Source organism: Gambusia affinis, linkage group LG13, assembly GCF_019740435.1.
Source record: "Gambusia affinis linkage group LG13, SWU_Gaff_1.0, whole genome shotgun sequence".
Lineage (NCBI taxonomy): Eukaryota > Metazoa > Chordata > Actinopteri > Cyprinodontiformes > Poeciliidae > Gambusia > Gambusia affinis.
Genome location: NC_057880.1, coordinates 8,289,452 through 8,312,644, shown reverse-complemented (window position 1 = coordinate 8,312,644; position 23,193 = coordinate 8,289,452). Strand labels below are relative to the sequence as shown.

Sequence of the window (23,193 nt, the reverse complement as noted above, 5' to 3'; positions counted from 1 at the left end):
TAGACAGAGCAGGAACATGATCTGTATTTACAGTTCTGATGAATTTTGTACCAACTCTCCTTTTTATTCCTTCTGGGTAGTTTCCCACCCCAGACCAGCTTTATTACGTTCTCTAGTAAAATAAAATGCAGTCGTAGAAGCCGTCAAAACATATTTGTCTCACATTTTAAACCAACAACACAACCAGCTTAAGGTAAATAAAGAGAAAAAAACTTAACTTCTTCTACATAAAAACTCTTTATTGCTTAAAAATACACAACCTACCAAAAATACCTCAGAGAACAGAAAGAAAAACATTAGATTTCTTTTTAATACAGTAAAGCACTGATGATTTATGGTGAAAAGCCCACACTGAACACAAACACTTATGCCCATTAACAGTTAAAACTTCTACCAAATTATATAATACATGAGACTAAGCAGCTCTGGGCTGGACAGATAAAGTATTGGTAGAAATACTGACTCACCCGACAGCAGAGTTTGTCAGAAACTCAGGATATAAATCTAACAAAGAGGTCTGATCATGTCTGAGCAGATTGGTGTTGGCATGAAGCAGACGGTGTGAGTAAAAACCAGCTCTTCCACTAGGATGAAACGCTCAAGGATTAACCACAGAGGAAACACAAAGGCACCGCTTCTTTTCACACAGCGAGTCGTAGAGTAGGAAACTTTGGTCAATGTTTTAACACCAAACCAGCAGCGCCTCTATGGCGTTCTTAAAATTCAGGGGGAAAAAAATACAAAATTAAACACATTCAATCCTATATAGCTGATATGAATATAACATTAAAAAGAAAAATATTCTAAATGAATATTGTTCACTTTTAACCAGTATTGACATCCTTATTGAACAATGGCAGTGTGGATCTGTTTCAGCGTGATAAGATTGTTATTTTATTTATTTATTTGTTTCTTGTAGTCCTGAAATCTAATGAATTGCGGCAAAAACAAAAAAACAATGAGGGCTCTGGACTATTTCTGTGACGGTCGAGCTAAACATCTACACCAACGGGAATTCAGAGCAGCTCTAATTCTACTGCAGCATAAAGACAAGTCAATTGCATTCACCACATAAACGCATCAAAACAAACAGAGACAAGGCTGTAGATTTATAAAAATGGTGCAAACACTTTTTTAACCGAAATGTATGTTTCTGATGGGACATATTACAGTACTTTCAGCCTCTTCAGGCCTTCCTATCCTTCGTCTGGCAGGCTAAACTTGTAGAGTTAAGGCTAAACTATGGAGACCCAATATTTGTCAAATTACACGGTACAATGTAGGGTGATAAACATTCATTCATCCTGTGCAAAAAATTAAGCGAAAACCTGGAAAAAATTCTGGATTGCTTGCAGTTTATACAAAACTAGCTCCTTTAAAGATAAATGCACTTGGGCGTTATTGCTTTGAGAATTACAGTGTGCAAAATTCTGAGGAAAAAGTATAGAAAATGTCTAAAGGGGGGTGGGGGGGGGTTGAGATGCTGACAAAATCTAAAATCAAGATCTGTGTGCATTAAAGCTAGGGCGGACCCCGGTTACAGTCCACTTTGTTCAGGGATGGTAGTGGAGGAATGCTTCCAGTGTTGAACAAAACTTTTGTTTTCAGTGATACAAGAGAAGTGGGGGGGGAAAGAAACTACTGTGACTGGGCGGGCCGGGAGATTCTGTCACTACTAACGAGTGATACAGTACTCGATCTTCTCATCGCCGTTTATCTTCTCTATGCAGGAAGTCATGCAGCAGAAGATGAAACTGCAGCCCAAGCAGATGATGGTGGCGCCCCACCCGAACCCGTAGGCCCAGGTGTATTCGTATTCGCCCTCGTAGATCCTGTCGTTGAAATTGACGGGGTAGATGATCAGGGCGATGAACTGGAGGAGCACTGAAGGGACAGGCGAAAATGTTTTGATCAGTGTTAGAGACCAAGAAGCAACTTAATAACCATCATCAATGCAGTAATGAAATACTGTAAAAGTTTAGAAAACTTTCACAGCTTCCTGTGAAAGTTAGCTAAACTTTCACAGTTTAGTTGTGAAACTTTCACTTTCACAGTATTTAATAACTGTATTTAACTACTTATTTACAGTTTTTAACTAACTGTAATTAAAGTTAGCTAACTGTAATTAGCTAACTAACGTTCTAGATAACCTTCACAGTAGCTAGGCTACTGTGAAAATGTGTTTAGTGACTGTCTCTTTCATTACAGCAGGATGAAAAAGACTGTTTTCCTCCTCACAAAGCACCTCTCCCATGAGCCCCACCACCACTAAGCTCCTTCAGACTAGCGGCAGCAGCAATTGGCAAACACCTGGTGAAACTGCTAGTCTGTGAACTACGTCTCAGTTCAATGGCATCACGGAGAAGCATTGTAGTGATGAGGTGCTGAAGGGGAGAGTGTTGGAATTTATCGAGGTTCTTAAAGAGACAGAGTCCCAATTTTAGGGGATCAGTTATGACGCAAAGATATTTTTGAAATATGGAAGGTTTTTATAACTACGTGCCTGGAAAATACATAATACACCGTATAACATTTTACATTTTAAATGATTCATACACGTTGAAAAACAAATGTATGACTTCATTCTTTGATTTTTTGATTTGATTTAGTCACACAGCCATCTGGGCAGGCAGACATCGTGGAAAACACCTTCACACAACTATGTGAGAATCACTTAAACAAATCAAAATGTGGAGTTTGTTGATAGCATTCAGTCTTTAGCTTTCACTTATTTCCATACAATCTTTCTTTAGTTTGACTACTGTGAAAGTTAGTCTAAAGTTAGCTGGCTGTTTCTTAATAAAATATGACAGACGCTTTCTTAACCAGTAAGTTAAGCTTGGGTTAATCAGAAACATTAACGTCGTCGTACTTCAGAGTTTAAACAGAAACTTTCCCCCTGACAGAACAAAGTTTTAAACACTTTCCATGCCCTGCTGGTTTGGCCCTGTGCCGCATTTTGAGAACTGTATTTCTGTTTTATCTTTTGTTCCCACGCTCTACCTGGGACCGCTCATGTCAAAGAAAACAGATTAAGCCAGTTGTTGCTATGAGAGCGTCACTCCAAACTGGATTTTGTGTTTAACCCTCTCATAGTCTCTGCTGCTCCCTAATTATCATCATATCCCTCTTAGATGAACAGAAATGATCCTTATTGCTGTCTAATTCTATCATTCAGTTGCTGTCATTCCTTCTGACCTCCTTCTTTCACATACATACTAATGTTTCACCCCCTCTGGTCAGTTCACTGTTTACTGTTGAGCAAATTCCCAGAACAATGCTCATGTTTGACCTTTCTCCTGATAAACATCCTTGTATTCAATCGGCAACAGCCACACAAGTCAGAATAAAACTCTGTGAAGTTCTTCCACCTCAAAAGACAAATTGGTTTCTTGCCAATGTAACTGATTTGGATTTAAGTTTAGAAAAAAATAGGAGAAAAGACTAAAAAAAGTTTCAAAACCTGGTTGAACATGGGAGTAGATCAACAAATACCATTAAAATATATCTATTTTCATTAGTGAACAGAAAAATCTTCAAAACATGCAGCAGGCTGTCTTTTGGCAAAGAAAAAACGACATATTTATATCTAAATGTTTTGATACGCAGCAGCCTCTTTCACTCCAGTATATTCAGCTTCACGTGCTACAAAGCAGGGATTTTTTTTCCAGTTTTTGATTACAAGGATGTTCTTTTCTTATATATGAAGGGTTGTGGAAAGTTTGGGGATGGCTCAGTTGGCTGAGTGTGAAACCACGGAAAACAGCGTGGTTGGAGTTTAGGCAAGTTTGTAATGTTGGTGTAATCACATCCGGCTTTTAGATGGTATAACAAACCTCAGGAAATCTTTACCATGTGATAATTGAAACCAATACCTGCTTTGTCCCTATTGTGTTTGATTTAAAATGTAGCCGGTGCTCTAACTCTCTGTTAGACAGATTGTGGGAGAGCTACTCTCACAATCTGTCTTTGTTATTCAGGAGTAAACTAGACCCAGAACAAAACCCAAACAAACAGAAGAACACGTCAACAATAAAAGACCCCCGCTAATCTCTAAACCAGAATCTTCCTGTTTGTAAACAGCTCAAGCTAATTTTGTTACTTAATGATCATGCAAATATGTTTCTGTGCATGTGTGAGTAACGCTTACCAACAATAAAAAGCAGAACTCCCACGGCAATACAAGCGCCCACACTGACGTCACTACACAGGCTAACGATGCTGAAGATGAAAGCAACGATAAGGACGATGAGGCCAATAATCATCAGCGCCGCCACGGCCCGAGCCCAACCTGCAGTCCAAAGGAAACAAACAAACAAAAAAACAAAAAAAAAAAAACGATTAATTTTCTCAATTAGACAGAACTTCAGCAAGATTCAGCACATAAAAGTCAGCAGCTTTCACTCTCAGAGTTCAGGAAGGAAATATATTTGCAATAAGACACCTCCAGTTTTATCCAGTCGCCCTGGATTTTACATGCGAGTCTCCAACTACAGCAAAATATGAAATAAATGTCCCCAAAACATTGTACAGAAATATCCCACGGCAAGTGTCTTGTGAAACAGTTTCGTGAATAATTGTTCAATAAATGAATCTGTTTGTGTGTGGAACGCACGTCAGACGGTTTGTTCCTTTTGTCATTGCTGCAACACTTACTCACGCAAAGCTTCATGAACTCGTCGAGGCTGATAGAGAAGGCCTGCGTGCTTTCAACACGCAGACGCCACACCCGCCTGTTTTGCTGATGTCTGCTTGAAATCGCACCTCCCTCTGTGTGTTTGTGAACGGGACCAACAGTTTGAAATCCAACCCAATGAACTTAAAAAAAAAAAAAAACTCAGGATGCCGATATGCGCACACATTTATGACTCATCTGTTTTTCCTCCAAACAGATGTTGCCTGCAGAAGGAATTAAAGGAAAGGATCCATTAATGATAAAGCTAAGTTTAACGTCAAATCTTTAAAAAATACAAAATAAAAAATCGGGCCCAATCCAAAAGTCTACTGCTTATAATCGAGTCGTTCTGTATTTTTCACAAAGTTGTTTTCCTGTTACCGGATCAACCCACACCCTTAAATTATTCACAGCCATGTTGCTCACTGTGTGTTCAGGTAATGTCTGACTTGCCCCAGCCACAGGCATTTCTTCTTCATACATCTGCACGCCGGGCTCGTTGGACGGGTTTTGTCCTCCCGCGCCCTCACGGTGTTAAATTTGCATGCAAGCTCATCGACGTCACTGTTCAAAAGTGTCAAGTTAGACGCACCGTCTTTACTTCCCACACAATCGTGCATTTCGGCAATACCAAGTTTTATTTTCCTGCTAAAGTGATTGCAGTTTCAGCAGTTTTCTCACTTTCAAAACAAACAAACAAACAAACAAAAAAATGCTAGAAGAAGCAAAGAGCACGTCTTTTTTTCTATATAACCCAAAAACTTGGTTTATTGCGTCAAGGCAAGAGATAACTGTACATCTCTAGTTTAAAACTACCTATCAAATTACAATATTCATTGCAATACCAGTGTGTGGTAGATGCAATATTTGATAGGATATTACATTTCAAGCAGGTGTTCACACTCTGCAGCTAGTAGGCCGAATATTTCCTCATCTCCTGTATTGGATGTAAATCCGTAGTCGTCAAGGCTCTGGAGCTTGCAGAGAACGCAACGGTAAAGGAAAACAATTGTCAGGGAAATGTGGGTTAATTAAATTTACAGTAATAGTGCAGCAGTTAAATGTTTACCTGACATTATGCAACCCTACTTTAAACTAACATCAAGTAAAAACTGGAGATCCGGTTTGACGGTTGGTTTGAGAAAAAGACTAGAAAGAGCATCATCGTTCTCTACAGGCAGCCATTTTGAAATGCACAACAATCAGGACTTCACTAAATCGAAAACAGTAAAAAAAAGCTGTAACTTTCTTATTTTGTAGTTGTGCTTAGTTAATGTTGTGTTTTCTTTTTCCTTTGTAATTGTGCTTAGGTAGTGCTGTGTTTTTGAACATGTTGTGTTTTTCAATTTGTAGTTGTGATTAGTGATTTGTTGAAGTTTTGCCCTTCAGGGCCACCGTACATTCCCCTCCAAAATTAGTTATTCTATTTGTTAATACGGGTTGGACATTGCGGAAAGTAAACAGAAAAAATCTTTTTAAAGGCGAAAATATTTGATTCTGCAGTGACGAATGTGAACAATAATCAGATAAATGAACAATTATTCTTTGTTTTATAATCAATTTTTTGGCCACTAGAAAAGAAAAGCTCTAAAGACAGATGTGATTTCTTTAGCAGACTTTTTCTATTAAAGCATTTATACAAATTTAGCCAAATAAGATTCAAAACTATAGTCTGGCCCAAAAACACAATATCAGTTTATTATAATATCACATTATTAGTAATTCTTTATAAAATTTTAGATTCAAATCTAAGACATTGCAATAGTATTAATAATAATAATTAAATCAACAATGGTAAAAACATAACAATATTAAAATAAAATCAGTTGTGTGGGTGAAGAACAGTCTGTTCCTGTTTTCATTTCTAACTTCATGTCATTCAGCTGTTTACTGTCTGTTTTCTCCTTCCAATACAAAAATAAGACTTTTGTTGCTCTTATGCACCTTTACACAATAGACACCACTATTTACACACCAATAAAACTGCAGCTTTGCAAAGACGAGTTTATTCATGAACATTCACATGTGATTATATCTTCTGGGTTTTTTTTTTTTGTTTTTTTTGAGCCAACAAAATTATTTTCAAAACTTTCCGCCAGTTTACAGACAACTGCTTAAGTAAATTTAAAAAAATCTAATCTGCCAGCAAAGGCAGTTCTAAGTGTAAATCTTTCCAAAGTGGAAAATGTTTCCGTCTTATCAATTCAATTTACTGTAATTTTTTTGTTTCATTTGAATTTCCTAGTGAAGTGGACCGCAAACATCTGGCAACTTCCAGGTAAATTTAAGACAGAACTAATGAACCTCTTCTATCAAACAATAGTGCCATGAGGCATAATGATGTTGTGTTTATATAATTGGATTTCTTTTTCCAAACACGCCCTCTTGTTAAAAGCGTGAAAACATGTTTGTTCACGTTGTTTTCATGCTGCATTTCCTGGACGAGCAGCTCCTCCTTCTATTCAGTACTTTGACATTGAGGGTCTTTGAGAACACTCTCATTTACACACTTCAGCTGGGCTCGTTTCCTCTGTGTTTCATATCAACCCTACAAGTATTTCAACTATTAAAACCTCCAGGGGAAAAAAAAAAGAAAAAGGAAAAAAAATAACAATTATCTCTTATCTTCGGGCAGACGTGTTCATCTTTTGCTTTACCGACTCAAGCAACAGAGGGGATCGTCCCAAAACAGCAGCAGAGGGCAGTTCAAACTAAACACAAGTTCATGATATCCAGTAAAACTCAAATACAGAGTTCTGGGAAACTGTGTAGCAGACAGAAATGGTATGAGAAACCAATTAAAACCCCTTTTTTTTATCAATGTTTAGTGTAAACTGATATAGATGAAAGGCCTCTCAGATGTTCCTGCCACAACTAATGAATGTTGTCATTATATCCTGTGTTTATTTCTCAGAGAGATAATTGGCTTGTCGATCACAAAAAAATAAAAAAAAAAATAAAAAAAGCACTACGTTATCAAAGCCTAAAATATAAAATTCAACATATTGCAATGCCCTCAGAAAGTGTTACCCTCCCCAAAACCGTTTTTGCAACACACAGTTCTGCATAACCATGAAGTGAGAGAAAGTTTTCTAATGATGTTTCTGCAAAAAAAAAAAAAAGAAATCTTAAAAGTGTGGCGTGCGGAGTCCGTACTTTTGCTCCGGTGAATGTCTTTGCACAACTAAAGGAGGGCTTCATGAAGTACCACAAATTAAAATTCATAATGTAGCATTTAGGATGTAGTGATTGCACATTGTTTCAAGAAAGTAGAGAAGAATTTTTATTTCAGGAGCTACAAACCTGACAAAAATACGGAAAACTTCACTAGACTGAGTTTGTTTTGTTTTTTTAGTAACCGGACAACCAGTGGCTGCACAGTGGGAGCACTGCTTCTTGCTGCAAGTTGCCTTCCAGCAAGAAGGTCCTGGGTTCGATTCCCGGTCCGGGGTCTTTCTGCATGGAGTTTGCATGTTCTCCCTGTCCATGCGTGGGTTCTCTCCGGGTTCTCCGGCTTCCTCCCACAGTCCAAAAACATGACTGTCAGGTTAATTAAATTCTCCTTAGGTGTGAGTGTGTGTTTGTCCTGTATGTCTCTGTGTTGCCCTGCGACAGACTGGCGACCTGTCCAGGGTGAACCCCGCCTCTCGCCCAGAATGTTAGCTGGAGATACATAGACAGACGGACGGACAGATGGACAACCAGGTCTGTAAGTATCATTGAAGACTTACATGATGTTACCATGATCCCTGATTGCACCAAATTGTTCTCACTTAAAAGAGTTTTAAAGTTCAATGCGATTGAAAATTTTAGGAATACCGATGCTTCCAACAGAACCGCATTAATTAATAATTATGCTGTTCCTGTGCATGCATATTCATGCACAACCGAATGTTAAATTGTGAGCTTAGACTGTTTATGACATATGATTAAATGAAATAGCGTGGATGTTCGCGGCAGATCCCGACGTGTCGCAGCTTGCTGTTTTCAGAAGTGAGTGACATGTATGGAGTCGTGATGGAGGAGCAACATCGCTGCCTTTGCTGCTAAGAAAAGGGTTCGGAAAACTCAAACACGAACCTGCACAGCAGAGAGACGTCTGTTCTGTTCACAGTCACTGACCTGAGTGTGTGACACTGAGGCATGTGTATCTGACTGGCCCTCTTCACTGAAGGAGAAACTATAAATATGATCCTATCTGATTTTAGCAAGTCGGCCTGTTTGAAATCTGCTTCTCATTTGCATGTTGAGCAGGCTGGCACAAACCTGCCCCTGCTGCTTTCTCGGCTCGGAGCCAATTCCAGGCTGAGAATTGGTAAACGGAAAGATTAATCTGGAGATATCGATGTTGAAACAGAAGCACTGCACTAGTATATGTGTTCTTCTCCTTTATGCTTGTGTGGTTTTTGGAGACGTAAAAGTTTTTCTTGTCAGCCTGCCTCTTTCCTTGGGGCAGGGAAACACAAGCTTTACAGAATATGTCTAAAAAGCTACTGAAACATGTGCTGGTATGAAGCTTACCATGTTGTTTTCACTCCTTGTAGCATCACTGTATTTTAACACAAGAATAACCACCATTCACATAAACTGGTGCTCTAGTCAGTCTAGACGTGCTGCGGGACGTTTGCTGTAAGAAGCATGGCTGGTGGCGCGACTGTAATTTCAAAAACCACAACTGTCCGAGTTTTAGAAAATGAAAATATTTTTTTCAAACACACAAGTACATCTTTTTTTCTTTTCGACCTGGAGAATGGGTAATAAAGGATTCGAAGTAGATTCTTTTTTCAGCCACCTGACTAACATTGCGCAGCAACAGGTAGGGGAGGGGGACTACTGTGTTACTGTGAGCTCCAGACAACCAGAGAAAGTTCTGGTGACTCCATCACTTTCCATGACATCTCATTAAAAAGCTAATTAATACGATTTCTAGAACATTTTGAACTGTAAACGTCTTAAAAACTTGATATACCTTCATGATGATGGCATCTGGTTTGGATTGGTAGCATATTTATTTTGGAGTTGACATGTTTTCACAATAAAACCTTTTGGAAGAAATGTATTAATTTGTTTACTTTTGATCAAAATCTTTTATGTTATTCTTTCTAATACTCATTTGAACCCAGCCCCGTATGAATGTTTTTAGTTGTTTTATGACAACCACTCCTCACTCTCAACTCATAATGTATAAACATATTCATAAAATATAAACATAGTATCCCGGGAACACTATTTACTTCCCAAAAATGCAGTCAAACCAATCTTTTGATCCACGACTGATAAGTCAATTCCCATCTTTTGACAGATCCTTAAACAAAAGCAAAAACTTGAGATGCACCGAGAATCAACTGGTTTCTCATGACTGGCTCTGTTGAGCTATATGGATCCAAATCTGAAATATCAGCAGAAGGTTTCTCTGCTCATTAAATTCATCAAAAACAATAAACCTACATCAGTGTTTGGTCTGCAAAAGCATCAACATATAGCTTGTTCAGTGTTTTTTTTCTAATACAGTCATAGTGTATTGTAAGCCTGGCGGGCCGCCAGGCTAAGAGTTGGTTCTTCTTTTTAAAATGTTTGAATTTTTAAGACTTTAAAGTTGATGTTCGGGTATTAATCTTTCAATCTCAACAATTATTAAGTGATATTTTAAAATTTTCTGCCAACTTTAAAAAATTTTCAACTCAAAAACTCGACGGGCCGCCGGACGAATGACTGCCCTAGCGCTCAATTTAGCAAGTTTTCTGGGGGAAACTTTGTTAACGACACTGGATTTGACGTATTAGGAAGGAGGATTTTTTGTTTGTTTTTGTGTTTAATTTGTCGCCCCCCCTCCAAAAAAAGAGGTGTTATCAGTGCATCTCCAGCATATGTATTTTATTCTGCAAATGAAGTATTTTGCTAAAATGTAAAACCTTAACTAAAGTAATGACTTGAGAATAATACAATAAATCTTAACTTGTTTCTTTGCTTTAAATCTCCGAGTGTAATAACAGAAGAGAGACCAAAGTTAATTACAGAGGAGAGACCAAAGTTCACTCTGGCTGACTGCCTGCAGGACCTTCCCAGCCTGAGGGTTTTGGTTATCGCAGACTTTCCCAGGTTACAGTTTAACGCAGCAGTTTGTGTGCGTCTCTAAAAGCAACACTTACTCTCGTCCATGAGGCTCGTGCAATCCGATTCATCACCCAGCTGTCGGCAGTCGTTCCACATGCTGGAGTAGTGAGTATCGTCCCGGTCCTGGATCCACCCGGACTGGGCCGCGATGGCAATAATGTCAAAGATTATGGCGAAAATCAGCAGCAGGGGCATGATCCACCTGCACCGTGGGTAGGCGAGCCCACAGCGGAACATTTTTGCTCAAAAGGTGTACGGAGAAGGGCGGAAAACAAAAATGAAACGAAATAAACCGGGAGTCCCTTCGAGCTGCGTCTGCTGGTGTCCTGTGAGTCTTTTCACACCGCGAAGAATCAGACGGTGAAAGTGCGGATGGCAGATAAGAAAACCTGCCCCACCCGAGTGAGAAATGTAGTCGACAACCAACCTTGGGGAAGGGTTGGGCTAAAGAAAGGTAGCCCTGCCCTCAGTGTCAGGTTACACACAGCGGCTGAACGGAGTCCCGTTAAAAATCTGAACCGATCAAAAGTAAAGGTGAACTCCTTCTGACACACGGCAGGTATTTCAAAGGTGCAAAGTTGGTGAATTATGAGGGACAACAGAGAAACGAAAAGATATTAAACAGACGGACGCTGCGGCGCAAGAAGCTGCCACAAGATGGCCGACTAGCTCCACAATAAACTCACAGTTCCTTTGACTTCCTTTGACACCAATAATACACACTCTCACACACAAAGTTGGAATAAAAATAAAAAGATACCTAAAACAAACAAACAAAAAACCATACTTGTATGGTTTTTTGTTTGTTTGTTTTAGGTATCTAAGGTGTCCCTGGAAGTATAATGGAAAGAGCAACAGATGACAGTTGAAGGTGTCAAGACTGAGTCAAATGGGAGCGTCCCAAAGGGTGTGACATTTTACCAAGAGAAGGAGTGGCGTCATGTGGTGATATGCTACAGGGAATCATCAATCAGCTGCAAAACCAGCAAGAAATTTGGTGTTTCGAAATATACACGGCAAGATGTTATGGGAAGATGTGCTCCAGATAAAAATCTCAGATATGACACAAAAGACACATGTGGGTTCACACCAGAAGGTTATTATATATTTTGGATACTTACGCTTAATTATTACAGCTTATAAAAATAACACACACAACTTGGACTCAATGGAAATGCTGCCACCCAGGCATCTAATTCAACATTTTGCTCCTGTGAAACTTGCTCAAATCTATTTTTTCTGCTGAAGAAGAAAAGTACACTTGCTGACTGATGTATCCTACTCATAACAAAGAGATAATTAGTTTTATTCACCTTACCTATCACTGGTTATAATAACATGCCAGATCATTATATACAGACCTCTATTATCAGCATGGCGTTTTTTTTTTGTTTTTTTTTTTGTTTTTTGTTTTTGCTGAGTCCTCACTAAGTCAACTTCGTCTGAGTCCATGGTAATAAGACATGGACTGATCCCTACTGGTCAAGGGTGTGTCTCTTACAACTCCACAGCTTGAGGAGTTGCAGTTTCTTACTCATGAGAAATTGTAAAATGAAGTGGAAAGTAGAAAGGTGAGTCAGAATTTTGTTTGAAGAAGTGACGGCATTGCTCAAAGGCGCAACTGTGTTGGAGATTTACTGGTCCATTTACTGTCTAATCCTCACCAGTGGTCATGCGATAGGGATTACAACCACAAGTGAAGGAAATCCAGGTTTTGTCTCAAAGTGGTTAGGCTCACATTTACAGCAATTCCTCTCTCCAGAACCAGAGAGAAAGAGACAGAGAGAGAGAGAGAGATCTGGCTCCTGACCTCGATAAACTGAATATTATGGATGGAGGAAGGATAATGCAACAAGAAAATCATTTGAAATCTTTTGGGAAAATTTTTTGCACAAGGTCATTCACACAGATAAATCTAGACTCAGCTTGTTCCTATAGGAAAACCAGAAATACCTTTGATAAGCCAGTTTTATAGGATTAGGACATGAGTGCATATCTAATACACAATTTAACAGGAGAAAAACCTGCAGACATCACACTGATGACTTTCACCTGGTGGTCCTTGGTATTTGATAGGTGCTGGTTTGCATAACTACAAAACCACAAACACATCAAATGCTTGCGTGTTTTTTCTTTAATCTGCTAGAGATTCAAATTGGAGCAGTGAAAAAGGATTTGCATCTCTAAGATTTCTTAGATAGGTTTTTACAAGTTGCGCTGAAGCTGCTCTGACTGATTGCAACTATTCAAAAAAAGGCGCTAACCTATAGTCAGTTGCACAGTGTGAGGGAAGTAATAACTTAATGTCTGTCGATGTTAAAGTGAGCAGCACAATTGCTCAACTCCAACCAGTAAGCAGCTTGGTAAGGGAAATACTAGTAAATAATACTTTCTTCTAATGTGAAAATTCTTATGGCTGTTTCTGTTTTGTGAAGCAGTCAGCCTTATGGGTTATATCAAGACTAAATGCCTACAGGTAATAAATTGACCTAATACATTCCTAACATGCAAGTAGTTTGCATGTAGATGTTATGCTTCTTTTATATTTCCTTCCCAGTTGCACATTTCTTTAGAGCTGAGTATAAAAAAATAATAAAAATAAAACCTGTGCAGTAATTTGATCTTATGTTGTAAATTTGCCCTTACTGTACACTCTTATTTATTATTTTATCTTTGTGTGAATCGTCATACCTTCATACGTCTGTCACTATTCTGCTGGTAAACTTGAATTTCTCCTTCGAAGGACAATGTAAGATGTATTTATTTATTGTCTCTTTTCTACTGTCTCTATGTTTTTTGTCTGCTCACTTTGCCTCTGTGTTTTCCTAACCATTCAAACAATTTAGAATCACCTGTAAGCGTCTCTGTGTTTTATATCTATGAAAACAAAACAACTGTTTTTAAACTTGTAGGAGAATGTGCATGTGGAAACAATAACTGCTATTTATTTATTAGCCGCTGACCTCCAATAAGACTCAGCAGAATAAGGGAACAGTTCTTGCTTCTCTGTTGTTTTAGCAATTAAATCAGTGCAGTAACAAAACAGCACGGCAATAATGCAAGCTCAAATTATCTCAAATTTATTTAGAAAGAAGACGTTTATTTAAGTGTGCATGGTCAGATAAATAGATATATGACCAGAATATAAGACTAAATATAAAGCAGAGAGATAACAGGCAACATAGTGTAGGGAAACACAAATGAAGCTACAAAAGATTAAACGCCAAACAAACAAAATCTTGATAAAGAGAAAGAAAATCTGACTGGTCTAATATAAAACAAAGCAGCAACAAAAAATGAAAAATTCAGAACAAGGTTAGGTTAGGCAAGCATAAAGAGGGTAACAATAAATAACTGATAAGAAACAAAGCAATATATGGCCAGTAAAAAGGAAAAAGGAAGCACTGACAGTGAAGATCATGAAACCAGATAAAGGCAACTGAGGACATCTAGTGACAATCAGAGGAAATGCAATTAACACAGTTCATTACCAATGACAAGAAACAAGATCGCTTTACAAAAAATCTTCACCATCAGGTTCTGGTAGTTCACCTGCTTACAGTACTAATACTGATCCTCAAAAATGCAGGAGTAACTTGAGATTACAACAAACACGCTTCAAGGTTACGTTCAGTTTGTCTACATTCACAGTCATGCAAAGTTGAATGTTGGAGGAAAACGTGGCATCAAATGCCTTAATACATTCAGAAATGTTTAACATAATACTTCAAGAGAATATAATGACCTGTGTTAATTAATAAAATAAACCCATAGGGAATACTTAATTAAAATTACAACAAAGAAAATAACAACAAAATGTTTAGGGGTTTTTTTAAACACCAGACATGACTCTTAAACAAACATGATCAATTTTAGTGCAGTTTTGGTTCAGATGTTGCTTCACTTAATGGTAAAAATTAAAGCTAAGCAGTACAGACATTATTATCTGAGTCATTCAATTCAACACACAGAGTAATATGCTTGAAGCATTTATTTAAGTTCATTTTAATTATTAAAAAAACACCTTTTAAAACCTGAATATTATGTAAATTGAATATACAAGTGAAATGCAGTTCCAGTTTTACAGGGATGTAGGCGACTGGGCTGGAAACCATTTTGGTGATCTATCCACTAAATAAATTTGCTATTGAGACCAAAGTTCACTCTAGAAATATTTTGCTATTGCACGTACAGTAGCCTAAATAAATAAACCTAAATGTGAGCGGGGGCAGGAGAGTGTTTGACCTCTGATAACCCCTAGAAGACATTTTTCTTAATATCTTTTGAATGATGGTGGCACAAACGAAAATGTTTGCTGCACACACCAGCACAAATGTAGCCGAGTTGACTGAGACCAATTTTGTGTTATTTTATGAAAGTAGGGGCAGAGGGGGCTGGCTGATCTTTTGACCTTTAACCTTTCAGGGAGGGTCGACGGCACTCAGGCGCAGTACCTTGCCCTCCAGTAGGGAGCTGACTGGGTCTTGAACCTGTGACGTCACACATTAACGTGTCAATACATAACTGATCATACAAACCGATGATGGTAGGTTCAAAAGGTCCAGTAGCTCCATATTATAAGCTGCTATAAGCTCACGATGTTTCAAGTATAATGTCTGCAAAACATGCATTCATTAAAAAAAAAAAAAAGAGAAAAGAAATTTTGAGGTCTGCTTCCCAAAAAATGGAGCCCTGGGCTACTGCCACTGTAAGTCCAGTTTAAAGTTTGGCCCAGGTGACATGACACCACTTCAGATGTTTGGGAATGGAGAGCATTCAATGATATCCCAAACTAAATTAGTTAAAGAACAGATTGTCATCCTACTGCAGTGTGTAACCAGACTGGTGACCAGACTGTTGTGGTTGTGTGCATTTCTCCAATGTAAAAAAAACAAACAAAAATAAAACATTTCTTGTTTTTGTTTTTTTTGTCATCTAGTCCAATAATAAACAAAAAACACCAGTCAAGAGCAGAATAAGCTTATGGATACTGGCAGTTTTTAATGGGTGGACTCGGCTGCTTGACCCAAGAATTTGTTTTTCTGATAAATGTGGCACCACTTAAGGGGAAATAAATAAACTCTCCAAAGGTCTATGATTCATTGCCCAGAAGAAATGTTACGACCAATTATCAGTCATCCAAACAACAAAGTCTTGTGATTACAAAATGAACGAGGTCAGAGATTCTGTTCTGAACTCGTTGTTCTTTTGGATCGGGATAAAATTAAGCGTTAAATAAAGTATAAAGCAAAAACACAGAAGCATACATTTGCTTCTTTTCCTGCTTCACATGAAATTTCTACCCGTCTTGTATCTTTGCATCATCTTAGGTCTGAGGTCTGATATTTTCCTTGTCTCTAACCCGTCTCAGCGATGACTCATCTGACTCTTCAGTCTGCGCCGTCCCCCACTGGGCTGTGCACGGACGACTTAAAGTCATGGTATAAAACACACAGCCTGTATATATTCAGGATGACAACCAGGAAGTTTTTAAAGGCAAAGAAAACAAGCATTTGGTGAAAAGTACCAAACTGTATCATGACAATGAGCCGGACCACCAGGAAGGGGCCGTCGTGGATAAACAGCGTCTCCACGATGCTCCACAGGTCGGTGCTGCGATTGGACCAGAGGGAGTCTCCCTGGAGGCTCTCATCAGGATCTTCCATCGTTGGTCATTGGTCCCACTGTTCGTTAAAAGCCAGATTTTCAATCTAATTGATGTACATTTAACAGTACTTGGGCCAACCAGAAACCCAAAGTGGTCCTTAATTATTTTTCTGTGAGGTTGAACCAAAGAACCCACTCAAAAGATCTTCCATCCACTTTTTTAAATGGAAGGTGAATTTTTTTTTTTTTTTTAGCCTTTTAACATTTATATTGTTTAAATATGAAGGTTCCTTTTATGACTTATCTGAAGGAACAAATAGGTTGTTAAAATCTAAGGAGCCAGATTTTCAATCTAAAAATTTAGTAACATTTTTCCTGAAACAAAGAATAAACAAAGCAATCATTCGTCTACACATTAGCACACATCCTGTTTTGTGATTGTGAGGAAACTTTGAGAAGCACTGTAACACTGGAATTGAGAGCAAAATACTCCTTTTCTCTAAGGTTGTTGTTTTTTTTTTTAGGTTGTACATTGTGATTAAAAAAGATAAATATCTGTTAGTTCTGGCTGTGTGCGGCTCTGAGAGTTTGCGTAGTCTCCCGCACCGAGTCTAGCAGTGCAAATGGAGTGATTGTTTTTGTTGGGAGAAATTTTATTCCTCTGAAAAACAAAATGATAATTCCGGCTTTAAAATTCCCAGGGTTTCTTTGGCAGCTAAAGCTGCAATTTTCAAATGACAACCTACATGTCAGTGGTCAGCCTCAGCTTTCAAAAAAATGTGAGGAACGACTGTAATCTTGAACACGAGTGGAAACGTTTTGACAGCGTTCTAGGACAAACTGTGCACCGATGATGACTGAACAGAAAAAAGCAGTGAAAGAGAGATTTTGTGGAGAGTATTTCTCTGACGACGTCTTCGACAAATGGGTTTTGTAAGTCAACACTTTGTGCATTTATAGGGAATTCAAGCATAGTGCCGTAAAAAGGCAGACTAAGATAAGCAGACCTAAACACACACATTACTGGAAAACATCTGTTAAGTTCTGTGTGTTCTTGCTAAGAGAGTAAAGTTTCTAATACCTCTAATATTTTTGCATCAAAAGGGTAATGGCATCTATTTCCACATTATAATGGCGTGTAATAGATCAACATGACCGTTAATGTGGGTTTCTCCAGAAACAAACTGTTCCTGAATAAACTTGGTCCTGTTTTGATTTCTTTCTTTCTTTTTTCTTTTCTTTGTTTTTTTTTTTTTTTGTTGACTCACACGCCTTTGGCTGTAACAAGTTTGGACAAAAAGGATGAAACTTTTAGATGTGCTTTTCTCTACAGCTGCTGCCTCGGCTTATCAGCAAAGTGGAGATCTGAAAAACTCAAGACGGTTTCCTGCGTCGGGTTCCTGCTCAGAAGATAATCGGTATACACTTAAAAACCTTCAGTGCTCTTTTTCTGATCCTATCTGTCTTCAGAGGTTCAGGTCTCAACATGTCTGCCTGAAAGAGCCATCATGGTTCCATGAGTTTATCATTTCTGCCAAAAGAGGCGGAGATAAAATCACATCTCCTCCTCCGTTTTGCTCCGAGGCCGAGCTAGGCGGTCATGTTTTCTCCAGAAATGTAACCGCTCAATAAGCACGGATGTTAAGATTAAAAAAGCCAAGCGGACACTGACCACACAGATGACAGGGGAACTGCAGCATGCTCCAAGTCCAGACACCTAAAATGACGTAAACCAGCTCACGACTGTTCTCTCTGCAAAAGACAACAGATATTTAAATCACTTTAGAACAACATAATGTAAACAGGAATCCACACTTTTGCTGTAATATGCATGGATTGAAATGTGGGGGGTTCTTTAAAAAAAACAAAACAAAAAAAAAACAACACCCACTTTACATCGCTCAGCGTCTCACTGTTAAACTCGAGGATGTCCGCCGCCGTGCCAACAAAAATGAGCAGAAGCTGAGAGAGCTGATCTCTTGTGATCCCGCCTCCTAAAGGGAGAAGCCACTTCCCTATGATGAGAAGGATGAGCAGAATCTGATGAAGAGCAAGGATCCAGCTGTCCTGGCAGAAATTTGACAACACGTCGCGAAATCTCTGGGAACGAGAGGCACATTGAGAAACTTTCTGTGAAGGCTCGATCGCTTCCCAGGCACATCTCCAAACACATATCATGTTGGTGTAAATCATGAGAACAGTTCAAACAAGAGGAGCGTTTTGAAAAGCAACATTTTCACATTATCATAATAGATTCTTCAGCAGCACTGTTGCTTTTTTAAAAAAAGACCATTTTATTTTGACAATATTTGACTTCGCAAAGCTGAATTTGTTTTTCGATGTCAATTCCAGCTGCCGCCGTCTAACTGAGAGGGTTGTGAGCCAAGCTTCCTGTTTACTGTGCTTCCAAGCTGAAGAGGTAGACCAATACCTTCTGATTTACAGATTGTAACATTCTTTTTTAATGTTAACATGACATAGCTGTACTCTGTGCTAACTTAGCAGTCAGGTTTAGTTGCTTTGTGGTCTAAAACATCATCTCTGTGAAGGTAATATGTCCCTAAAATTTCATTTGCATCAAAAGTTGTGAACTCTGCTGTCCCTTTGTCTATGACCTGGTCCACATGCTGTTCTTAATTTGGTTGAGTTTATTGTCCCTAAACTCCTGTTTTAGCTGTAGTTCTAGTAATTCACTAATGTAACTGTTGCATTTCTAGAAAGTCACACAACAAAATGTGACTAAATGTGATTTTAGTACTATTTCTGTCAGTTTAGACCTTTTTTTACTTAAAGGGTCCACAAGGTTTGAACTCTTGTGATCCTATCATCTCTTTCAAATCGTTGCTTTGTCATTTGATTATTTTTAATGAACTTTTGAATCAAGTGTTTTAATTATTTCAGTTCGCTGTTCAGCCTTCTCATTGAATTCTTGCTGGGATAAACGTATTGTTCACACGTTTATCATTTCTGAACTTGTTCTCAGGACTTGTTCCTCCTGATATTTCAGATTTAGAATGTGAAGCAGTAGGAGCTTATTTTACAAAACTTTAGCGTTAATGGAGCAGTATAAAGAATTTAATAGACAGTCATAAAGATTGGAAATCGACAGAGGAAAACTCAATACAGTGTGCGACTTTGAAAACTACTCTGCCATAGCATTTTGAACACTTGCCAATTGTTGTTCCTCCCTGTTTTACTCTCCTCTTAGAGAACCTTCATATCAACCATGGTTCTGTATTCATCTGGTATCAAGATGCTAACAATGACTCTGGGTCCTGCAGATTGCAGGGAAAGGTAAAACTCTGTGTACTTATTTAGAAGCCAGTTTTTTTTTTTTTTTTTTTTACTGTTGTGCAACTCCAATTATATGAGTTTGTGATTCCAGTAAGTGTTATCTACCGGCAGAAGCTCACTCAGAGTTATTTTATTTTGAACAGTCACATTTGTTGTTTGGGGATGGTTTCTACTGACAATGTCAATTCGTATCGTGAAGATGTTTTATAACCAGCTTTAACAACTGATAATACGAAGCACTTATCTACCACCATCTCTTCTACCAAGAAAGTTTAGAAACTTTAACTTTTTGTTGAGGTGTTCACTGATCCAAACTGACTCTGACTACAAGTGAAAACGGAGTTTGCAAAAACCAAAACTCCTCATATTGTAGACATGATGTCATGTCAGCTGATCCTTGTGCTCTTGAGGGAAATTCCTGTCTGTAAAGTTTTACTTCCTGAAAACGTTCTTCCGTCCACCTCAGCACTAACGATTCTGGAACGAAGCTCGTCCTTTGTTTGGGTATAAAAACACATCCTTACTAGGTTTTTGAGAAAACAAAACTTGAAAAATTCTGACCTCTCTGCTTAAGAAAATCTGTTATTAATGCAGAATATTTTTGACCAGTAGTAAATTGTTAATTTCGTAATTGCTTACACATAAGGTGGGTGCACAAAAAACAGTAAATATGCTACTATTTTATTTTTATTGTCATGAAATGCCACCTCACGTCTCTTGGAAATAGACAGACCTTTTGAACAGTCACATTTTCTTATAATTCATACTTTTCAAAAGATTTACTAAAAATCTAAAAGAGCAATAAAAAACTTGGTGCGAACAGTCATATTACCCATCTTAAAAACCACACTCCATTGATGATTTTTAAAAATCTTTTTTTAGGGAATCTAGTACCTCAGAAAAAAAAAAATGCATAAAGTATTAGTTATCTTACCTTCAAGCTATCACTTATTGTGCTGTTTCCTGACGAGTCATTCATGCCAGGTTGCCAAATTTGTGTGAAAGATTCATAATTGCACTGCAAAAGAGGAACGAGGCATCAGACCTTTCTTATGCTTTATTTTTATCTTTGAATCACTAAAAAAAAAATGTATTTGGAAGGAAATGATGTCTTGCAGCCATCTGCTTAGATGAGTGTTTTGGAAAGGGGTGATGTTTTTTCTTTTCCTTTTTTATTTTTCTTTTGTATTTTTTGACAGCTGTGCAGAACTATTAAACATTGTGGTTTCTGACTTTAACTACCTTGCCCTCCTGCTCTCTGTTCTGCTGGTGGTGGAGTTCCAGGATCCAGATGGAGGGAATGATGCTGATGAGAAACAGAAAAATTGTGGGAGAAAACCTGCAAGAAAGGGGAAATCAGTTTGTCGGTACTGCTCCAAACCAATGAAGAGTTTCAACATGGATGTGAATGAAGCGTGTGCATGTTATTAGAGAGAAATGCAGCTCTAAGATGAGCTGACTGGGAAAGAGCACATCAAGAAGACGATGAACAAAAACTTGCTGTTTATAGTTCAGTTTTTTTCCTCATTATTTTAAGAAAATACCGCGAAAATGATCTATTTTATTACTCACTCAAGATAATCACAGTTTCTTTTTATGACTTGCTCAATAATTTAAGAAGGACAATAAAATTATTTTTTACTCATTTCCAACCACTTAAGACAGACAGGAAATGAGGTTTATCATGGTCAGAAAAATAACTAAATAACTATCATGCATTCAATCTTCTGGAAACATAACAGCCAAGTTGGATAGTAACAAGATACATTTACTCAGTTACATTCATTGAGTAACTTCTTGAGGTAAAGAATTACTTTTAGAAGTATTTTTACTATGCGATACTTTTAAAATTTCATCTGAGTAATTTTATTGTGAGGTACTCTTACTTGAGTGAACTTTCAGGATACTCTGCCCACTGTGAATAACTTCACTGAATGAAGAACAAGTCTAGTTTTAACCAAACATTTACCAAGCACAGATCTGAAGTTTTTGTTAAAGTTTTCGTTTCTGTCAAAGTTTTCTACTGAAATACATTATTTTAGAGAAAATATTTCGTTTTGACTGATTTTGTAATTATTTTTTATGAATCACTTTCATTTTGGTCTGTAAAATACCCACATTTTTAAATAGTTTTATTCTTGACTTGGTCTGATTTTGCCATTTTTAAATATTAAACGATTGATGTTTTGATCAGTCAGTGCCTTAGCAGTCTTTCTATCCAAATACTTGTTAACTCTTACTTGAGAAATTTCTTGGACAGCTACTTTTTACTTTTACTTGAGTAACCAAATATGTCAAAGTATTGCTACTCATACATGAGTACTATTTTTGTTTACGCTACCCATCTCAGCATGAAAGGAAATTAAACCAGATAACAAATACGGCTCCATGATTGCTGGTTTGAGGAGTCTGATTTCCTGCCTCACCCAGACCCTTCAGACCCCGGACAATTGCAGCAGAGGGACAAGCAGGATGCAAGGGGGTGGAGAACTACACATTATTATTATTAGTCTGCATATTTGTACATTAGAGTACTATTAACGTGCAATACGATCAGTTCTGCATGCGTTTAAATAGCTCAGAGTGTAATTGATCATTGTAAACTTTCCAAATTTATGAAGAAAGATGCAAAAAAAAACAAAGGATTAAATTACCATTTGTAATCCAGTCCTTTTCGCTTCCTCAGTGTTATTATCATTTCAACAACAAGTGGCAGAAAGAGCAAAGTCAGCAGCCAGTAGTACGGATGTTTTTTGACCCATATCACCCTCCAGACGGCGACCAGTGAAAGCAGGATGAACAAAGCTCTGGTGATGATGGCACTCAGAAAGCTGAGCAGACCCATGGCGCTGTCGCTGCTCCTGGAAAGTACAGATCTCAGCCCGCCGCTGGCCGCTGCGCTCACACAGAGAGAGGTAAAAGATAAAAAGGGCAGGTTTGTTCAAACAAAGGCCCCAAACTTGTAGCTCCGCCTGCCTTCTCCCCCTCACGCCCTCCTCCTGCTCCCTATCCGGCCCCTCGCCCTGCTCTGGGAAGCCGTCAGCTCAGATGGGTGGTGAGTTATGACGGCGCTACACGTCTCAAAAAGCCCATTCACAACATGTCTCACTGTGACTTATGGCTGACAGTCTGACTCCGCTGCAAACTCTTTGTGCAGAGAGCATCACATCCTCAGTCTCTTCTAACAGAAAAACGTGTCAGAAAAAAAAAAAAAAAAAAAAAAGCTGACTGAAAGCTGTGTTGTTGTTTTCTTCTTCTGTTTTTTTTTTTTTTTCCCTCACTTCACTCCAGGACAAGTGAAGCCATTTCATGGCTAAAATGGCTGTTTACCCAGGGTGGCACAGCGGGACGGGCGCCAAAAGCAAAATAAGTTAATAGTCGTGACCCTTTTTGCCAAGCAGTTCAATGTTAATTGAAGAAAATATTGCTCTAGGTAGGGGAGTGATGATGTAGGAGCTGGTTTACACCTTCAGGTTTACGATGTTTTTCTCTTGTTTTTAAAG

At 38.2% G+C, this 23,193-nt stretch overlaps 2 protein-coding genes across 2 annotated transcripts; both read right to left on the bottom strand.

Moving 5' to 3' along the window:
* Positions 1–218: 218 nt before the first annotated feature.
* LOC122842080 (p53 apoptosis effector related to pmp22) lies at positions 219–11,235 on the bottom strand. The gene is made up of 3 exons (XM_044135608.1): positions 10,825–11,235; positions 4,151–4,291; positions 219–1,884 (listed from the first exon to the last, which is right to left on the bottom strand). Exons 1-3 carry the CDS (start codon positions 11,024–11,026, stop codon positions 1,676–1,678), a joined length of 552 nt encoding a protein of 183 aa, XP_043991543.1. The 5' UTR covers positions 11,027–11,235; the 3' UTR covers positions 219–1,675.
* Positions 11,236–16,046: 4,811 nt separating this feature from the next.
* LOC122842079 (transmembrane protein 26-like) lies at positions 16,047–22,624 on the bottom strand. The gene is made up of 6 exons (XM_044135606.1): positions 22,345–22,624; positions 20,933–21,029; positions 20,625–20,708; positions 18,288–18,496; positions 18,063–18,148; positions 16,047–16,448 (listed from the first exon to the last, which is right to left on the bottom strand). Exons 1-6 carry the CDS (start codon positions 22,533–22,535, stop codon positions 16,180–16,182), a joined length of 936 nt encoding a protein of 311 aa, XP_043991541.1. The 5' UTR covers positions 22,536–22,624; the 3' UTR covers positions 16,047–16,179.
* Positions 22,625–23,193: the final 569 nt, after the last annotated feature.